General features: G+C 38.9%; 1 protein-coding gene across 1 annotated transcript in view; it reads right to left on the bottom strand.

Annotated features, from left to right (window-relative positions):
* kif18a (kinesin family member 18A) overlaps positions 1–17,799 on the bottom strand; it is a 106,719-nt gene that overhangs the window by 7,516 nt on the left and 81,404 nt on the right. Inside the window, exons 12-16 of the mRNA XM_078549544.1 lie at positions 17,607–17,728; positions 16,651–16,892; positions 13,024–13,113; positions 4,556–5,051; positions 2,475–2,573 (exon numbers count right to left, since the gene is read on the bottom strand). Of these exons, the coding sequence (XP_078405670.1) occupies positions 2,475–2,573; positions 4,556–5,051; positions 13,024–13,113; positions 16,651–16,892; positions 17,607–17,728 (1,049 nt within the window). The remainder of the gene's footprint in view (positions 1–2,474; positions 2,574–4,555; positions 5,052–13,023; positions 13,114–16,650; positions 16,893–17,606; positions 17,729–17,799) is intronic.

The raw sequence follows: 17,799 nt of genomic DNA, 5'->3' as shown, positions 1-17,799 counted from the left end.
TTGTCAGTTTGGCGGGCGTGCAGTCAAGTTGGCTGCGTGCCCGCCGAACTCTAAAAGGCCTATTAAGGCCATTAAGAAAGTAATTAAAAGAATACTGCCCGTCCACCTTAAGGTTGGGGGGCACCTTAAGGTTGGGGGGCAGGCGAAGAACCCAGGAGGCCTTCATATTTTTCATGAAACCTCATCCACGGGCGGGATGAGGTTTCATGAAGGGTTTATTAATTAAATTAAAATCTTTAGAAAAATTAATGGACATGTCCCAGCTCATGTGACAGTTTCACACGAGGGGACATGTCCTTAATTTTTTTTGTTTATTAAATTTTTCTGAACTCCCTGAGGTACCTCCGTGCCTCAGGGTGATTTCCCCGACTCAGGGAATCCCCCTCGCCCGCACAGGGAGTGCACAGCACTTCTGGGTGTGTGTCACGCTGGGCGGGCCTTAATTGGCCTGCCCATGTAAAATGGAGGTACGAACCTGATCAGGGACACCGATTGGGTTCGCGCCTGCTCTTGCACAACCCCCCTGACGGGGGGATAATTCTTCCCCTGGTGTATTGCGTAAAGTATTGGCTTCCATACACAAGGAAGGGTATACTTGTTTTAGAAGTGGTGAATGAAGGTTTAGATTGATGGCTGGGACGAGAGGGTTGTCCTTTGAGGAAAAATTGAGTAGAATGGGCCTATACTCTTTGGAGTTTAGAAGAATGAGAGCTGATCTTATTGAAAGGTATAAGATTCTTAGAGAACTTGACAGGGTGGATACTGAGAGGCTGCTTCCCTAGTGGGAGAGTCCTGAGCTAGCAGCAGAATCTCAGGATAAGAGGTTGGTCATTTAGGACTGAGGGGAGGAGAAATTTCTTCAATCAGTGTTGTGACTCTTTTGGAATTCTCTACCCCAGAGGGCCATGGATGCTTAGTCTTTGAGTATATTCAAGGCTATAACCGATAGATCTTTGGACTCTCAAGGGAATCAAGGCATATGGGGATTGGATGGAGTTGATGAAGAAGATCAGCCTTTAACGTATTGGATGGCAGAGCATGCTTGAAGGGTTGTATATACTACTCCAGCTCCTATTTCTATGAAAATAGCAGTATGAATAATAAAAGGGTGGTCTCAATAAAATAGTCAAAACGAGTGAAATATGAAAAAGTATAAAAATGAAATAGTTCCAAATTGTGTCAGCTAAAAAAACAAAATGTAGGGTAGACTGGTGGGAACTGTGTGTGTAGAAGTTAAACTTCAAAGAATCAGGAGGGGATCAACTTTAGCAAGTAATTTACTATTCTTCACCATTCGTTCATTCAACTTTCACATGGAACACGGAAGTAAATAACTAAGGATGGATCTCTGAAGAATTGTCTTTGTAGGCCAGCTTGGAGCATATCAAAGGTGTGATAAAGCATTGATCATCCTGAGCTGACACATCAACCAAGATGCTTGGTGAATGCATGAAAGCTGCTTTGCAGATCGCTTCAATGGGAGCTATAACTCAAGTCCGAAGTAGATGTTTTCCATTCAACCTTAGTTGCAGCCCGCATAAGATAGTGGCGGAAACACTGCAAAGCTTTGATATATCCATTCAAATAAAGATAGCACATTTATTTGTTCCAGGCATAGCCAGGAACTGGGCTTGTGTCTTTGAGGTAGACACTGCACTCATCTAGATATGTCCTGTTGAGTGCTCTGGAGAGGATCCTCAAGGGAGATATTCTCCAATTTCCTCTTCTTGAGTGCAAGAAAGGGAAATTGGTTGAAGCCTTAGTGAACAGTGCAATGTCTCCACACGTCCATATTAGGTAACATCAAAGCAAATCATTGCTATCAATGTCTATGCTGGAAATGAAGCAGGTTGGACTATCGTTTGCATAATTGTGGTGGATACTGCTTGGACAAACACTATGATAAAATCACAATGGTCAAGAAAGCCTAATGAAACAAGTCATTAATTTACTCCCTCAGTGGCAACTTAATTAATACCTTTATTATTAATCCATGGTATTATTCTGTTCTATGGCTTAAAATAACTGAGGTTTCCCATCTTTACAACTGGGCTACTATGGAAATGTCTCTTTCTGAGCACTGCAACAAGCGTGTTGACAAAAATACAATATATTTCTAGACTCTTCCCTCCTTAGTAGAATGCAATGTATATCGAGATGCACAGTTAAAATATTCCTCGTTCCCACAATCAGATTCAATTAACTGCAATGATCACAATTAATGCCAAATACATATATTAAAAGTCAGACTAAAAATCCTTTAATATCACTATTAAATTCTGAACATAAAGTGCTACAAGGTGGACTGTATGGAAAATTTAACAGACGGCTCAAATCAGTGACGCCCAAAGCCTGTAAGTGAATTTTTAAAAATTCCTACAGTTTATAAAGTTTTACTCAAGCCCCAAAATACTCAAGTGGATGTTCAGGCTAACATGAAAACAGAAATCTCAGTATGAAGTTCCTATTTTTACCTTTCAGATTTCCTTTTTTTCCTGGCAGCAGATGTTAAAGCCATATAAGAAGGCTTGTTGTTTGTTCCATTTGAAGATAGCAATGATGGGAGACCCAACCTGCAGCAGTAATTACATATTAAGAAATCTACAATAGAGTTTTACATCGCTAACAGAAACAAAGATTAACTTACATTCAAGAAATCAAAGTCAAGGCTTTTTATCCTTAATTATTGTACAGAAAAGTTTTTAGTTATATGTATAAGCAACTCCGGTCACAAATCCAAAAGGAACCGAAGTCACAAACTGGAAATAATTTAAAATAAGAAATTATCAGCTAACTCTTAATTGTTAAAAACAAAAGTGACTTAACATATAGTTTCTTCCACTGTGTAAGCACAGTCATACTTCAAAGTTCAAATATGCTTTGTTTCCATGAAAAAAGATCAATAGGCGGTTCAAAATCAATTTGTACTTTCAGCAGATTAAGTTTGGAAGATATGGCTACACATCTCCATCTGCAGCTATCAGCACAAGGATCAAAATAAACAGGCTTTCGTTTGTCCATTTGAGCTGCATTATAAATTAAAAGAAAAAAATTCAAGCCTTTCAACAACGAACAGACCCTTGCATCTTGGACTTCCAGTGAATGTCAAACAGCAGAGCAGCAGCAGAGACTTATATGAAAATTTAAAATCAAATGAAGAGACATAATAATTACCTGATAAATTTAAGGTTCTCTATCATTTCAAACTTTTTATTCCTGATATAATATTGAATTTGCATTGTAGCCACCAATAAAGGCATCTTTAGGGACCTTATAATGCAGAACTTGTTTTAAAATATCAAATCACAAAAATAGTATTTGTCCTACCTACTCTCATGGTTTTATGGTACAGCGGTATACCAAAATAAAGGTGGATTTTCACAGGTTTATTCTAAAAGGCCACTACAATTTGAACCAATTCCTTGACTGTTCTTTATATATACATGTAGCTTAAAATTGTTGTGTGAAAATACCTAATTTAACAGCAAGAGCTCCTGCCATTCTATGAAAATACCTCATTTAATTTCAGGTTTTAAAGCCTGCACTTTTGTGCACATGTGCATTTTTTCACTTTCTTCAGAAAAATGTCTCGTTTTCCACACTATTCTCCAATAAGCTTTCACATTGTATTTAGTACAGCATTCGACATAAAATAATAGTTGACAAACATTAACAAATGATTTCACTGCAGGTAACTAGTATTTTAGTTTCAATAGTTAGAAAATTAGGTTAATCTTACAAGTCCTCAACAAAATACATCACGGCTGTAAAATCTCTGTACTTGACCATCATACTCAACTTCGGATTCTTTGTTATTCGAGTTGAAGCTAATTATTTAATTAGGTACAACTGCAAAATTTAACTGAGCTACAGCATTGTACCTGAATCCACTTGAGGGAATATCCCAGGTTAAAGTCCTGCAAACAAGGCCAAGTGGTGAATTTTATTTTTTAAAACACCATAGCCTCAGAAATAGATGTTTTAATTGGGCCAGAAACTGTGTGGTTTTTATTTTGAAAAAGATACTTCATTCTAAAATATTCTTTTAAAATACTGGCAGGTTTAGGTACTTCTTGCTTGTTTGGACTGTTGCTAGCTCTTTTATTTCTAAATCAGGCCTTAAAACCTGAAATTAAATTAGGTATTTTCATAGAATGGCAGGAGTTCCTGCTGTTGGTATTTTTATACAACAGTACTTAGGTTACAAAATGTATTGATTAGATCAAAATACCAAACTGTAATTACAGGTTATATGGATTTTAGGATGAGTAAAATTAATCTGGAGAATGTAATACTCATTGCTGTTCAGCAACATGAAATATTAAGAATGGCAACCTATACAGAGTTTATTGCATTTCAGGTGTACAAACTGGTCTAATGGAAATATGGTGTACATGTAACTCCTGAAAATGTTAACTCAAAAAGTTGTGAATAAATACGACAGTTGACATTTCCCTTGCTTAACTCAATTACCACTAGAATCCTGGGAATACACAATGCAAGGCTGAAATGTGAGAAAAATGAAACAAAACCTTATTGAGGTTGTAAAACAAACCTTTGCAGGAAGCTTCTGTGATTCTTGGAGTGCTTGTATGATGCATTGTAACCAGTGACTATCCTGTTACAACTGGTTTTATTCACAAACAAGTGCTGCTCTCCTGTTGTGTTTATGGCAGACTGGCTGCATTCTCCTATATTGTCCGTAACATTTATTAGATTCTCATTCATTCCAGAGGCAGAGTTCTCTGTGTCACTCAGGTTTCTCCCTTCCTCTTCTCTGTGACAATCTGCTCTTTGGACCTGTAGCTTTGAGATAGGCAGTTGACAGGAAACTTGCGTGATCTGTGACTTGCAGTTCTCCGGTGTATAGTTTATAAGTCCTAACCCTTCTTTGGAGAGGCTATCATTTAGCTGCGCAAGGTTGGAGTTTTGTGCAGCACGATTATCTAGATCGCTGCAAGTTAATAATGATTGATCTAGCCGTCGCCTGGAGGATTTGTAAGTAGATACTCTGCCTTCTTTTCCCATTGATAACAGATTTCCCTTCGCATCTATGGCAAGGAAAAGTGTCAAAACATACATTAGCTACAGTTAAGATAAATACTATCAAAATCTCAGACCATAATACAATAAATTTCACATGGGTGCAGTCTCAGAGGAGGGGGAGGTCATGACCCCATCCGTTGTCTTTGCAACCCCAACTAAGGTTGCGACCCACTGTTTGGGAACTGCAGCTATAAATGGTCTCTCAGCATTACAAATACAATGCAAGTGCCAGATGCAATGACTCAGGATTTTGCAGGAATAATAATGCTGCAACTGTCAGTGATGCCATCATTACTCCTCTGAAACGGATAGCAACTTTTGAAGTCCATATGTGCAGTTAAATGAGAAAATCCAGACATTTGTCAGTTATTCTGTTTCTCCATAGGGCGTGCCTATGAACTAATGGAAACTTCCACTTCTACGTCATTAGTCTCTCTGTAAAAATTCTTGAAAAAGTTACGCCATAATGAATGAGATGTAACTGGGTATTAAGTACATAATTGCTGCTGAACAACCTCTCTGGCCCTGAAAAACTGATTTATCATTTGCAAAGTCAAATTTCTCCATTGTGTTAGAAATTCCTCATTTTTAAAATAATAGTTATTAAGATTGCTTATAGTGTTTCATCTTCTACCTTAATCTCATGTGCATTTCCCAATATTTATTTAACTTTCTGTAAAATGGTATTAAAAAGTGACGGATAATTAGTGCTTTTAAATGCTATCTGTGAAAATTGTTCAATGTAATTGGCTGCTCACTCTGCTTGATGACATCATCATCAACATACATTTATATAGCACACTTAATGTAGTAAAATGTCCCAAGACACGTAATGAGTGAGATCAATAAAAATATTTTTGATACTGAGTCACTGAATGAGAAATCAGAACAGATGACCAAAAGCTTGATCAAAGAGTAGGTTTTAAGGAGTGTCTTAAAAGGGCGAGAAATTGTGACAGAGAGGTGTAGGGAGGAAATTCCAGAGTTTAGGACCATGGCAGTTGAAAATGCTGTTGCCAAAAGTAGAGCAATTAAAATCACAGATGCACAAAAGGCCAGAATTGGAGGATTGCTGGGATTTTAAAGGTTTGTAGGACTGGATGAGGCTACAGAGATAGGGAAGGGAGAAGCCATGTAGAGATTTGAAAACAAGGATGAAGATTTTAAAATTAAGACATCATCAAACAGAGAGCTAGTCAGAAGGCACAGGGGTGATGGGCGAATGAGATTTGGAACGAGTTGAGGCACAGACAGCAGAGTTTTGGATGAACTCAAGTTTATATAGGGTGTAAGATGGGAGGCTGGCGAGGAGCACATGAGAGTAATCAAGTCTGGAGGCAACTAAGGCATGTATGAAGGTTTCAACAGCAGAAGAACTGAAAGAAGGTCTGAACTCATCTTGAGGTCAACAACACAGAGGTTGCAAACTGTCTTGCTCAGTTTGCCCAGAGATGAAACTGTGGATAGCGGATGGAGGTTGTGGCAGGGATTAAGGACAATGACTTTAATATTCTCAATATTTAGTTGGAGAAAATTTCTCCTCATCCAATATTGGATATCGTACAAGCAGTGGCAAAACTAAGACAGTAGAGTCAAGGAGGTGGTGGTGAGATGAACCTGATATTGTATTTCAGATGCTATCGCAGAGGGGTAGCATGCAGATGAGAAAAAGAAGATGGTTGAGGATAGATTGGGGAACTCCCGAGCTAACAGGGTAGGAGTTGAAAGAGAAGTTATTGCAGATAATTCTCTGGCTACTATTAGATTGATAAAAATGGAACCAAGCTAGGTCGGTGCCACCCAGCTGGATGACGGAGAAGAGGCACTGGAGGAAGAAGGTGTGGTCAACTGTGTCAAAACCTGCAGATAGGTCGGGAGGGATAAGAAGGGACTATAATTATGGTCATAGTCACAAAGAATGTTATTTGTGTCTTTAGCAAAGACTGTTTTAGTACTGTGGTCGGGAAGGAAACCTGACTGGAGTGATTCAAACATATAATTGTGGGAAGGGTGCACATGGGAAGTGCCTACACATTCAAGGACTTTGGAGAGGAAATGGAGGTTGGAAATGGAGTGCGAGTTTGCAGGTACAGTGGGGATTTTTGAGGGGAAGGGTGAGATTCGTAGATTTGAAAGGGTTGGGTGGCGGGAAGAAAGAACTGTACCTGAGACAAGGGGAGGCGGTGGCGTTTTGCTATTGTCGCTGGACTAAGTAATCCAGGTTCGAAACCTGCCATGGCAGATGGTGGAATTTGAATTCAATAAATTGAAAGTCTAAAGATGACCATGAAACCATTGTTGATTGTTGTAAAAACCCATCTGGTTCACTAATGTCCTTTAGGGAAGGAAATTTCCGGCCTACATGTGACTCCAGACCCACAACAATGTGGTTGACTCTTAAATGCCCCCTGAACATGGGTGGGCAATTAGGGGTGGGCAATAAATGCTGGCCTAGCCAGCGATGCCCATCCAATGATTAATTTTTTAAAAATGGTAGCTATTATGGAGATTATGAGCCAGAAACCACCAAGGTATTTTAATTTTTTTTCCACAGAAATAATTTTGGGGTTTTTAAAACAAAGAGAATTCACACAAGTTCAATAAATATGATTGTATGTAATGAAAATTTGTACTAAAGCCAGATGAATCAGTTTGGGGAATATCAAAAAATCCCAAATCTATTTCATTCTGATTCAATGAGGACCTACTGTCTTAACCCAATTTATCAACTTTTCTCAGATGCTTAATAATCATTTACATCCATTGTGGGGAGGATTATTTTACTTATGTGGGCATGGCTGCAGCAGATAGAATAGCTAAAACAGGCTGAAACATGCAACAGTGGGCAATATAATTTACTAAATTCTTGATAGAGTAATTGAAGGTCATAATTATGACTTCCATTTTGTTGTAAAGTGTTAAATTTGCCACCAGCTGTGGAAAGCTGATGATGCTGAGGTTTCACATACATAATCTTCACACCCATAGGAATTAAGCCAAAGTAGCACAAAAACAGGTGTGGGAATTGTGAAGGGTTGAGATAGAATAGATAGAAATAGACTATTTCTGGTCTAGTAGAAAAGGAAATAGATAAAAGACTAATTGTAAGAGAATTAAAGCACACAGCAGGAGAAACTTTTACAGTGTGTTACAAGGCTGTGGGATGCACTACCAGAGTAAAAATTGAATGATAGACCATGTTGATGTTTAAGAATGAGTTGAATAGGGAGTTGAAGGGATAATAGGTCATGGAAACAGAGTGGATAGGATTAAAACTTCTGTTCATGTGAAAGGTTTACAATGCTCTTCGCTTGCCTGGATGAGTGCAGCTCCAACAAGATGTTGAACACCATCCAGGACAAAGCAGCCCTAAATGGAGACGGTGGTGTAGTGGAAACGTCACTGGACTAGTAATCCAGAGGTCCAGGTTAGTGCTTTGGAGACATGGGTTCAAATCCCACGATGGCAGCTGGTGGAATTTAAATTAAATTAATAAAATATAAATGATAAAGCTAGTCTCTGTAAATAGTGACCATGAAACTGTTGTCGATTGCCCATAAAACCAATCTGGCTCACTAATGCCCTTTAGGGAAGGAAATCTGCCATCCTTACCTGGTCTGGCCTACATGTGATTCTAGACCCACAGCTCTTAACTGCCACTCAGTTCAAGTGCAATTAGGGATGGAGAACAAATGCTGGCCTTGCCTGTGATGCCCACATCCCATGAAAGAATAAATAATCTCACTCGATTGGCACCCCATCGATCACCTTCAACATTCACTCCCTCCACCACTGTTGCACAGTGGCATCAGTGTGTATTATCTACAAGATGCACTGCAGCATCTCACCAAGCTCCTTCGAGAGCATCTTCCAAACAAGTCATCTCTATCATCTGGAAGGACAAGGGCAGCAGATGCATGGGAACACCTCCACCTTCAAGTTCCTCTCCAAACCACACACCATGCTATGTCACACTATATCACTGTTTCTTCACTGTCGCTGGGTCAAAATCCTGGAGCTCCATTCCTAACAGCACTGTGGGTGTTTCTACAATACATGGGATTGCAGCAGATCAAGAAAGTAGCTCACGCCCACCTTCTCAAGTGAGATTAGGGATGGGCAATAAATGCTGTTCCAGCCAGCAACGCCAGCATCCCAGGAAGAATAAATTTTTATAAAATTCTGTATCTACCTTTTCCATACAACCAATTACCTCCTGTATATCTAGGTTTCAGACATTTCATTTCAATGCCCTGAAGCTCTGGTTCTCCAGTCTTCTCTTATATTCAGTTCTCCGACAATGCAGATCAGCTCCCTGAACTTCTGCCAACTGCTAGATTTCTTTCAACTATATTCTGAGACACAGTTTATCCCATTCTTGGGAGTACTTAAGTCATTAATTTGTTTTTCTTTTTCTGGATCCATGTTGGCTGTTATTTACCATTACATTAGCACATAGATTATGGCCAAGTTTACTTCTGATAATTGATGCTATTATTTTTAATGTAATTGATGGAAGACCAATGAGTTTGTTTTGTCACCTTTATATAAATGGACATCACATTAGCTTGCACTATTGTTTATCACTGCCCTCAATGTTACACATCTTGGGTGGAATTTAATGAAGGTGGCGGGGGCCCGACCAGCGACACCCCTGCCAGCCTGGTCTTCAGGAGCACTGAAGGAATTGTACCTAATTGACAGCAGGATCCCTGCTGCCAAGGCTCCCTGCTGTAAGGTGGGGGTGGGGGGGAACGTGCAGCGTGGCTTTTAAATGCAGGACTTTCCTCAGCAGGGCAGAAATTCCACCCAATCAGAGGCTGGCAGCACTCCATTACCGGCAGTGCCACCAGGAACAGTGGCTGCTGCCAGTAATGCACTTGGGCCTTAACCAAGGTTCAATGTGGGATCCCTGGAGAAAGCCAGGGGGGCCGTTGGCTCTCAGCCGTTCAGCTAGGCACCCCCCATTCCTAATTGGCAGCAGTGTCCCTCAATCAGACAGAGTGTTTTTGAACAAGGCCCCCTCAACCCACTAGGCCACAAGTAAATCCGACAAGTTTTGCTTGTCATTGAATATCAGCAGTGACGGGATGAGGCCCTCAAGTGAGCATTAATTGCCACAAATCACAAGAATGGCACAACGTGGCAGAGAACAGACTCCAAGATTTTCTGTGGCGGATGCAGGCGACATGTAAGCTATTCAGAGGGAACCAGGAGGTCCTTCAGACAAACTTTGAAAAGGCCAAGGGACCAGATAGCTGTGGTGGTCAATGCCAGTGGTCTCACCCTGAGGGCTGGATGCATTGCTGCAAGAAGTTCAATGACCTCATACAAGTTGTCAACGTCAATTGTATCTTTAAATACATATCTTGTGAATTGTTCCACTAACCTCAGATACTGCTCAATGCACATCTCCACCACTCACCTATTAACAATCTCCTTTATCAATCATGTCTCGTGTCTAACCTCATAACATCACCTCACCCTCATACTTAGGACTGCTGTATGCCTCACACCCAGATCTCAAAGCTTGCATTCAACCATAAAGACACATTATTGTACCACACTCACTGACATAATTCCTTCTCTCTTACAGGACAAGATAGCGCATAACTGAGGTGGCAGTAGCACCTAACCCAACCAACTAAGTTTCTGAGCAATGGTGACTCAGAGGTATTGACTGTGCAGGATTCAGCGATGATAATGTTGATGAATGACATGGGGATGCGGTTGGATTCCTGTTGGAAATAGTCATTGCCTGGCAATTGTGTGGCACTAATGTTACTTGCCACTTATCAGCCAAAGCCTGAATGTTGTCCTGGTCTTGCTTCATGCAGGCAGGGATCACTTCATTATCTAAGGAATTGCAATGGAACTAAACACTGTGTAATCATCAGTGAACATCTGAATTCTGACCTGATGAAGGACAGAAAGTCACTGATGAAGCAGCTGAAGATGGTTGGGCCTAGGACACTACCCTGCAATGATGTCCTAGGCTGAGATGATTGGGCACCAATGTTAGGTATGACTACAGCCAGTGAAGACATTTCCTCCCAGTTGACTTCAATTTTGCTAGGGTGCCTTGGCGCCACACTTGGTAAAATGATGCCTTGATGTCAAAGCACCTCACTTCACCTCTGGAATTCATTTTTTTTTGGTCCATTTTTGGACTAAGGTTGCAAAGAGGTTTAGAGGCGTGGTCCTAGTGGAACCCAAATTGAATATCAGTGCACAGGTTATTGGTGTGTAAGTACCACTTGCTAGTGTCATCTTTCTTTACTTTGCTGATTATTGAGCGTAGATTGATGGGGCAGTGTTTGGCCAATTGGATTTGTCTTGTTTTCTGTGGACCAGACATACACGGGCAATTTTCCACATGGTCAGGTAGATGCCAGCGTTGTATCTGTACTGGAACATCTTGGCTAGGGGTATGACTAGTTCTGGAGCACAAGTCTTCAGTACTATAGCTGGGTTGTTGTCAGGACACAGAGCCTTTGCTATATCCAATGCGTTCAGATATTTTTTTGATATATGGAGTGAACGGAATTGGGTGAAGACTGACATGTGTGATGGTGGGAACTTCAGGAGGAGGCTGAGATAGATCATCTATTAGGTCCTTCTGGCTGAAGGTAGTTGTAAACGTTTCAGCCTCATCTTTTCTGCTCATCTGCTGGCCTCTACTATAATTGAGTATGGGGATGCTCCTAGAGCCACTTCCTCCACCTATCAATTGTTTAATTATCATTCATAATGGGATGTGGCTGAACTGCAGAGCTTTGATCTGGTCCATTGGTTGTAGGATCATTTAACATTACCTACTGCGTGCTGCTTCTGTGGTTTAGCATACATTTAGTCCTGGTTGTAGTTTCATTGGGTTGGGACCTCATTTTAAGGTATGCCTCCTGGCAAGCTCTCTTACACTCCTCATTGAACCAGAGTTGGTCTCCTGGTTTGATGCCAATAGTAGGCTGAGGGATATATTGCACCATGAAGTTACAGATTACTAAAAGCTTTCTATTCAGATTTATTTATTAACTGAATGTAATGCCCCTTTCTTGATCACTAGCCTAGTAACATAACCATAATGCTACTGTACCCCTAGCTTGAAAATAGTTTTGTGCTGTCTGCTGGCTCAGTGGGTGAAGAGCTCAGCATTAGGCTGAGTGAAGATAGTACAGGGAAAAGCCTCCTGTCCAAAGCCATGGAGGTGAAAGAAGAGCTTGGCATCCTTTTGAGAGATAATGCCAAGCTCTTCTTCCACTGTGCCCACTTTTCTAACCAGAAGACTTCCAGTCTTAGTAGTTGTGATGAACAAAAACATTCACTCTTTATCTCTTTCCAAAGATGTTGCCTGATCTGTTCCAGCATTTTCTGTTTTTATTTCAGTTTTCCAGAGTCCAAAGTATTTTTCTTTTGTACTAATAGAAATAAACTCTTGCATGTGAGCCCTTGAGTAACTCCATTTGTTGAATGGGGCTGCTGCTTTGGACTAGTCTTAAAGTTGATCAGGAGTTGCTTAACCACAAGAAAACTATTACCAGCTGAACTCAACATTTAGTTTTCTTAGGGTTGGCCAGCTCCAGATTGCTGCATCATCAGTCTAAACATCATTCTAAACATCATGTATCACTGAAGCTGCTCCAGGGCACAGTTTGTTCCAGCAATACCAGGCACTCTGACCAGGGGTAAGAAAACCATTGCACATTTTAAAAATTGGACAATGAGTGCTTTGAGCAAAAATTGCTCTGTACACTTCAATCCATCTTCAAGGGATGAAATCTTTCCTTCAGGCATTTATTTCAATATCTTCATTTCATTAGTTGCAAACACAATTGTATTTTTATTAAACTATAAGCATCAATATGCAGACTGTATTTAAATGTAAAGCCTATTTGAATTACATTGATACATTACGTGGGCACATTAACAATGTGCACTATTGAATATCTTAATAAAATGGCAAATTATTCCACCTACCTATTGATGATTTTAATTGATCAGGAGATCTATCCTTTTTGACTTTTACAGTCGTCGCCTGTAAACTTCTGGAAGGAGTTTTTTTTGAGCCTAAAGACAAAAAAAAAAGCATTGAGGCAATATATATTCTCCTGGTACAATTAACGTACATGGAATTAAAGACAGATAAAATGCATGTTTAAATAGGCGAAAAGGCATGCTGAAGCTATCAAGCACACTATTAAAAACTTTTTTATTTCTGTCAGGTGCAATGGAATGCTGTTGGTTGTACAGCTTTACTAAATAAGGTTCTTTTAAATCAGATTTTTATAAATTGCAGATTAAAATTGTCAATACTTGGACATTCTATTCATTCATTTTTCTAGCCAACAGAAGTTTATTGCACAAAAGATTAAACTTCTTTAAAATGATGCTGTCAAGGTAAAATGTGGTCACAGATTGAGGAATAGGTATGCTAAGAGGTCACATGGATACTGATTTAACCCCTGCATGTTAATATAAACATAGATCACAAAGACATCCATAGCTATTAAGAAAAATTCCCCTTCAAGTATTATCATTTCCCCTTTGAAAGCTATTATTGGAAATCTCCTGTTTCCACCATCGTTTCAGGTGTTGTGTTCCAGGTCACAACTCGCTACATAAAAAAAATCCTCATCATGCCTCTGGTTCTTTTACCAGTTACCTTAAACCTGTGTCATGTGGTTATTGACCCGTTTGACACTGGAAACAGTTTTTTCCCAATTAAGTCTGTTAAAACCCTCCATGATTTTGAACCTCCATTAAATCTCCCCTTAATTGTCTCTGCTTAAAGGGGAATGCCAACTTCTTTCATCTCTCCATGTTAAATCCCACATCTCTAGCACATTCTAGTAAATCACCTATCTTAGACCTTCACATTGTTCCTAAAGTGTGACGCGCAAAATTGAACACATTGCTCTAGCTGGTGACTAATTAGCGATTTATAAACATTAAATACAGCTTTCTTGATTTTTTATTCTATGCCTGTGTTTATAAAGCCAAGTGTCCTGTTTGCTTCTTTAACAGTCTTCTCAAATTGCTCTGCAACCTTCAAAGATTTGTGTACGTACACCCCCAGATGTCTATTTCGGCATCATTTAGTTTATATTTCCTCTCCTCACGCTCCCTATCAAAGTGCATCGCTTCTCACTTTTCTACATTAAATTGCATTTGACATGTGGCTGCTCATTTCATCGGTCTATGTTACCTTAAAGTCTGTCACTCCCTGTTTACTAAACTTGAGTTTGGTATCATCTGCAAACTTTGAAATTATGCCCTGTTTACCCAAATTCAGGCAATTAGTTTAAATCAAAAAGAGCATCTGAGCTAATATGTGAAGATTTCATCTCAGTAGCAAAGATTTTAACAGTTGCCATGAAAGAAATGTTAGGTTAAGCATAGTTTTTTTACTTCTACTGGTAGATCCAATAAAATGTGTTAATTAGGCAACTATGGAACACTGTAAAACAAAAACAAAAATACCTGGAAAAACTCAGCAGGTCTGGCAGCATCTGCCAAATAAGCTTATATTTCACCTCTCTTCTATTTTTACTTAGTTCTGTTGAAGGGTCATTCGAACTCGAAACGTTAACTGTGTTCCTCTCCGCAGATGCTGCCAGACCTGCTGAGTTTTTCCAGGTATTTTTGTTTTTGTTTTGGATTTCCAGCATCCGCAGTTTTTTGTTTTTATCTATGGAACACTGTAATTATCAGGTGTAAAAAATCGTAAAATGGATGCACACAATGTGGTTAGGACCAGTGGGATGTTATATAAATTCTATTTACACCTTGGTAAAGCAAGAAAAATTAATTGTACCAAAAATGAAACATCTTTGGCTACTTTTAGCTGGGTATTCAAGTTTTATCATGTGAACCCTTATGTTCCAACTTACCTCAGTATAAATGTTATAAGGATACTTGCTGCATTGTCTCTGGGGAGTTGGTTTGAGGGAGGAGCCAAGCCATACAATTCAAATACAAACAAACAGTCTGTGATTTATTCAGTTACTGCTATTGGCAGCTCCTTTTGAATTTGGCTGGCAGTTACTTAAATCCATGAAGCTCAGGAACTTTTTTTTGGGGTATTTATTAGCCTGGGCTATTCCAGAGACAGCCTGGAACTTTTGAAACTCTTGGGTCAAGTATTATTCAGGTCAAGAATAAAAATTAGTACAGGGATTGTGAACCCTTTACTGTAAATAGATATGTATATATAAATAAAATTAAAAAAAAAATATTGTTCAATAAATCTATCTGTTGAATAATCTCGAACAAGATCTGATGTTGTGAAACTCTATCACTTCTTAAGGGCATGAAGACAATCCAAAGATGATAGAGCTGATAACTAAGGTAATTCTAAGGGAAGGCTTGCTGTTTGAGTGCACTATCAAAATGACATAGGCCAAGTATAAACATTCCCTAGAATGTAATGAGCAAGACTCACTTACAAGAACAGTTAGAAACACAGGGGCCTAAATATATCTAAGGTGAAAATGGCAAGAAGATCCAAAAATATAACAATAATTGCTTGGTGCTATAAAGCACAATCACAATATGTCAGGCAAAACAAGAAGGTTTCAGGTTTGATACCCTCTCTGCTGAATTAGCAGATTTCAAACAGGCTACCATACAAGAAATGTAATTAGCTGTGTTGCTGTCTAACAGAGGAGGAAAATATTAAAAACAGATATGGATCCTGCTCTGCCCTCCATCAGCAGGCCCCTGCTTTAACATTAAAGAAAGGCAACACTGGGCACAGGCATCGTAATCCCTGTTGTCATATATCTTGCCAACATTACTTATCTAGACTCACATTAAGAATGCCTTTTTGTTGAGATACAAGTGGGTGGCTGAGGGCAGGTATGGATGAGTGGAAAAATCTATTTGCTATTTCTTCCCTTCAAAAGAACAGCAGGATTTAGAAATACTGGTGAGGACTTGAAAGAAGTCAAGAATTTTGTATTTTGTCATATTGGCCAGGGTTCATAGTTGGTGCTTCCAATGTGCATTTTCCTCAGCTTCAAGTATTTCCACTGTGCTTACTGAACAAGAAATAAAATATGACAATTTAAGCATTTTCGTTCTTCATTTGATTCGAATTTCAAAAGGAAACTCAGAGTTAACTTATTTCAATTTATAGCAACCAAACAGGACAAGAGAACTATGCATATTGCTCCAAAGGAATTTATTTTCCTTCATCTGGCAATGCTACTGAGTAGAAAATGGGGAAACCAAGTTTACATTAATGCTTACCAGGAGTAATGAAAATATAACTTTATATTTATAAATATAATAAAATTTTCTTGGCAACTAATTGATAAATTGTAGGATTAACTGTGATATTATACAAAAAGGTTTAGGACTAGACTGGGGAAAAATTAATTATATATGCATACTATTCTGATCAGTTTTGACTCTTAAGGAATAAAACTGGATTGGTAGTTTTCTGCTTCCGCATAAATGAAATATGTGCATAACATTTAAATAATGTCCAAGCTGCAGTAATTGTTTCCAACAGCATGCATGATCTACATTCTTGCAATGGTTCATTCTTCTCAGCTAATTAAAATATGCTATTTAATTATAGTTTAAATACAGTTTACATACTACATGGCGCAGTCTGGCCAAAGGTGAGCTGGGAGTAATTCATGATGGAGGAAATGTTTAGCTGTCCATCAGGTAACTGCTCTGGTATTTCCATAATCTGATCTTCCCATGTAATCCCTTTCTCCTGTTGTACTAACTGCTCCACTTGCACAAATGCATCCTCAGCAGCTGCTGAAGCAAGTCCAGTTTCTTTTAGTGTTTGATACTGTTGGCAGAATGCAGGAAGCAAAGTGTTTATAAGCCTGTAAAGTGAAAGCAAAAGAAACAATTATTGTGCAGGTCCAACTATATCATACATGTAAAATGATACAAGGTTCCATATATGACGACACGTTTCCCTTTTTTACTGAAAACACCAAGGGGATTTTTTTCTTCCTTAATGAAGTAAACTGTGATTAAAACTTCTCACTGAGTCACATCTACACATGGAATATATATTAACAGTTAGCTCTAAGGGTCAAAGCATTTTTTTTGGTACTTAACCTAATTGCTATAATACAGTATACCGCAGTAAGTTAACATGGGGTAGACCAGAAAACTGTATTTTTTTTTCATTTGGCAGAAGTTGAGCAGGGTTACCATCCAACATCACAAAAGGGCACTAAGAAAATATTTTTTAAGCAAATACACAGTAATAATTTTATAAAGCCTCAGGTATGAGGCTGTTGAAAATTCTGGAGTAGAATACATTTAGTCAATATGGCCACAACTTAAGGGTTATAAAGGAGGACTCTCTCCTTTGGTGCATGCCTGTGCTTTTGCATGCATTGCCAAAAAATTATGGGCTGCGGATGTGTGACTTCCCAAGGTAAAAAAAATTCTAATTCCTTAAATATTGTGCAATAAGCTCTTTAGTATATTCACATTTTAATTATAATTTAATATTAAGCTGTAAATGCCATGTTAAATAATGTCTTTCAGATCAAGATATTGGCACAAATTAAAAACTGCTTTACTTTTCTGTTCTTCTGTTCTCTGGTTTTTGAAAAGAAAGTAACTGAGTCATATGCTGAATTTGTCGTTTTAAGTCCATTACTTCCATCTTTAAATGACTGCACTGTAGATCTTGATTAAGGACCTGCCAACAAAAGTATATTTGTAAGGGCAAATTTGCTGGCTGCAATACATAGTACATCCCACATCAATCAT

This window comes from Cetorhinus maximus, chromosome 9 (genome assembly GCF_964194155.1).
Source record: "Cetorhinus maximus chromosome 9, sCetMax3.hap1.1, whole genome shotgun sequence".
In the NCBI taxonomy this organism is placed as follows: domain Eukaryota; kingdom Metazoa; phylum Chordata; class Chondrichthyes; order Lamniformes; family Cetorhinidae; genus Cetorhinus; species Cetorhinus maximus.
Note: the sequence above shows the minus strand (reverse complement) of the source record. Positions and strands in the feature narration are given on the sequence as shown.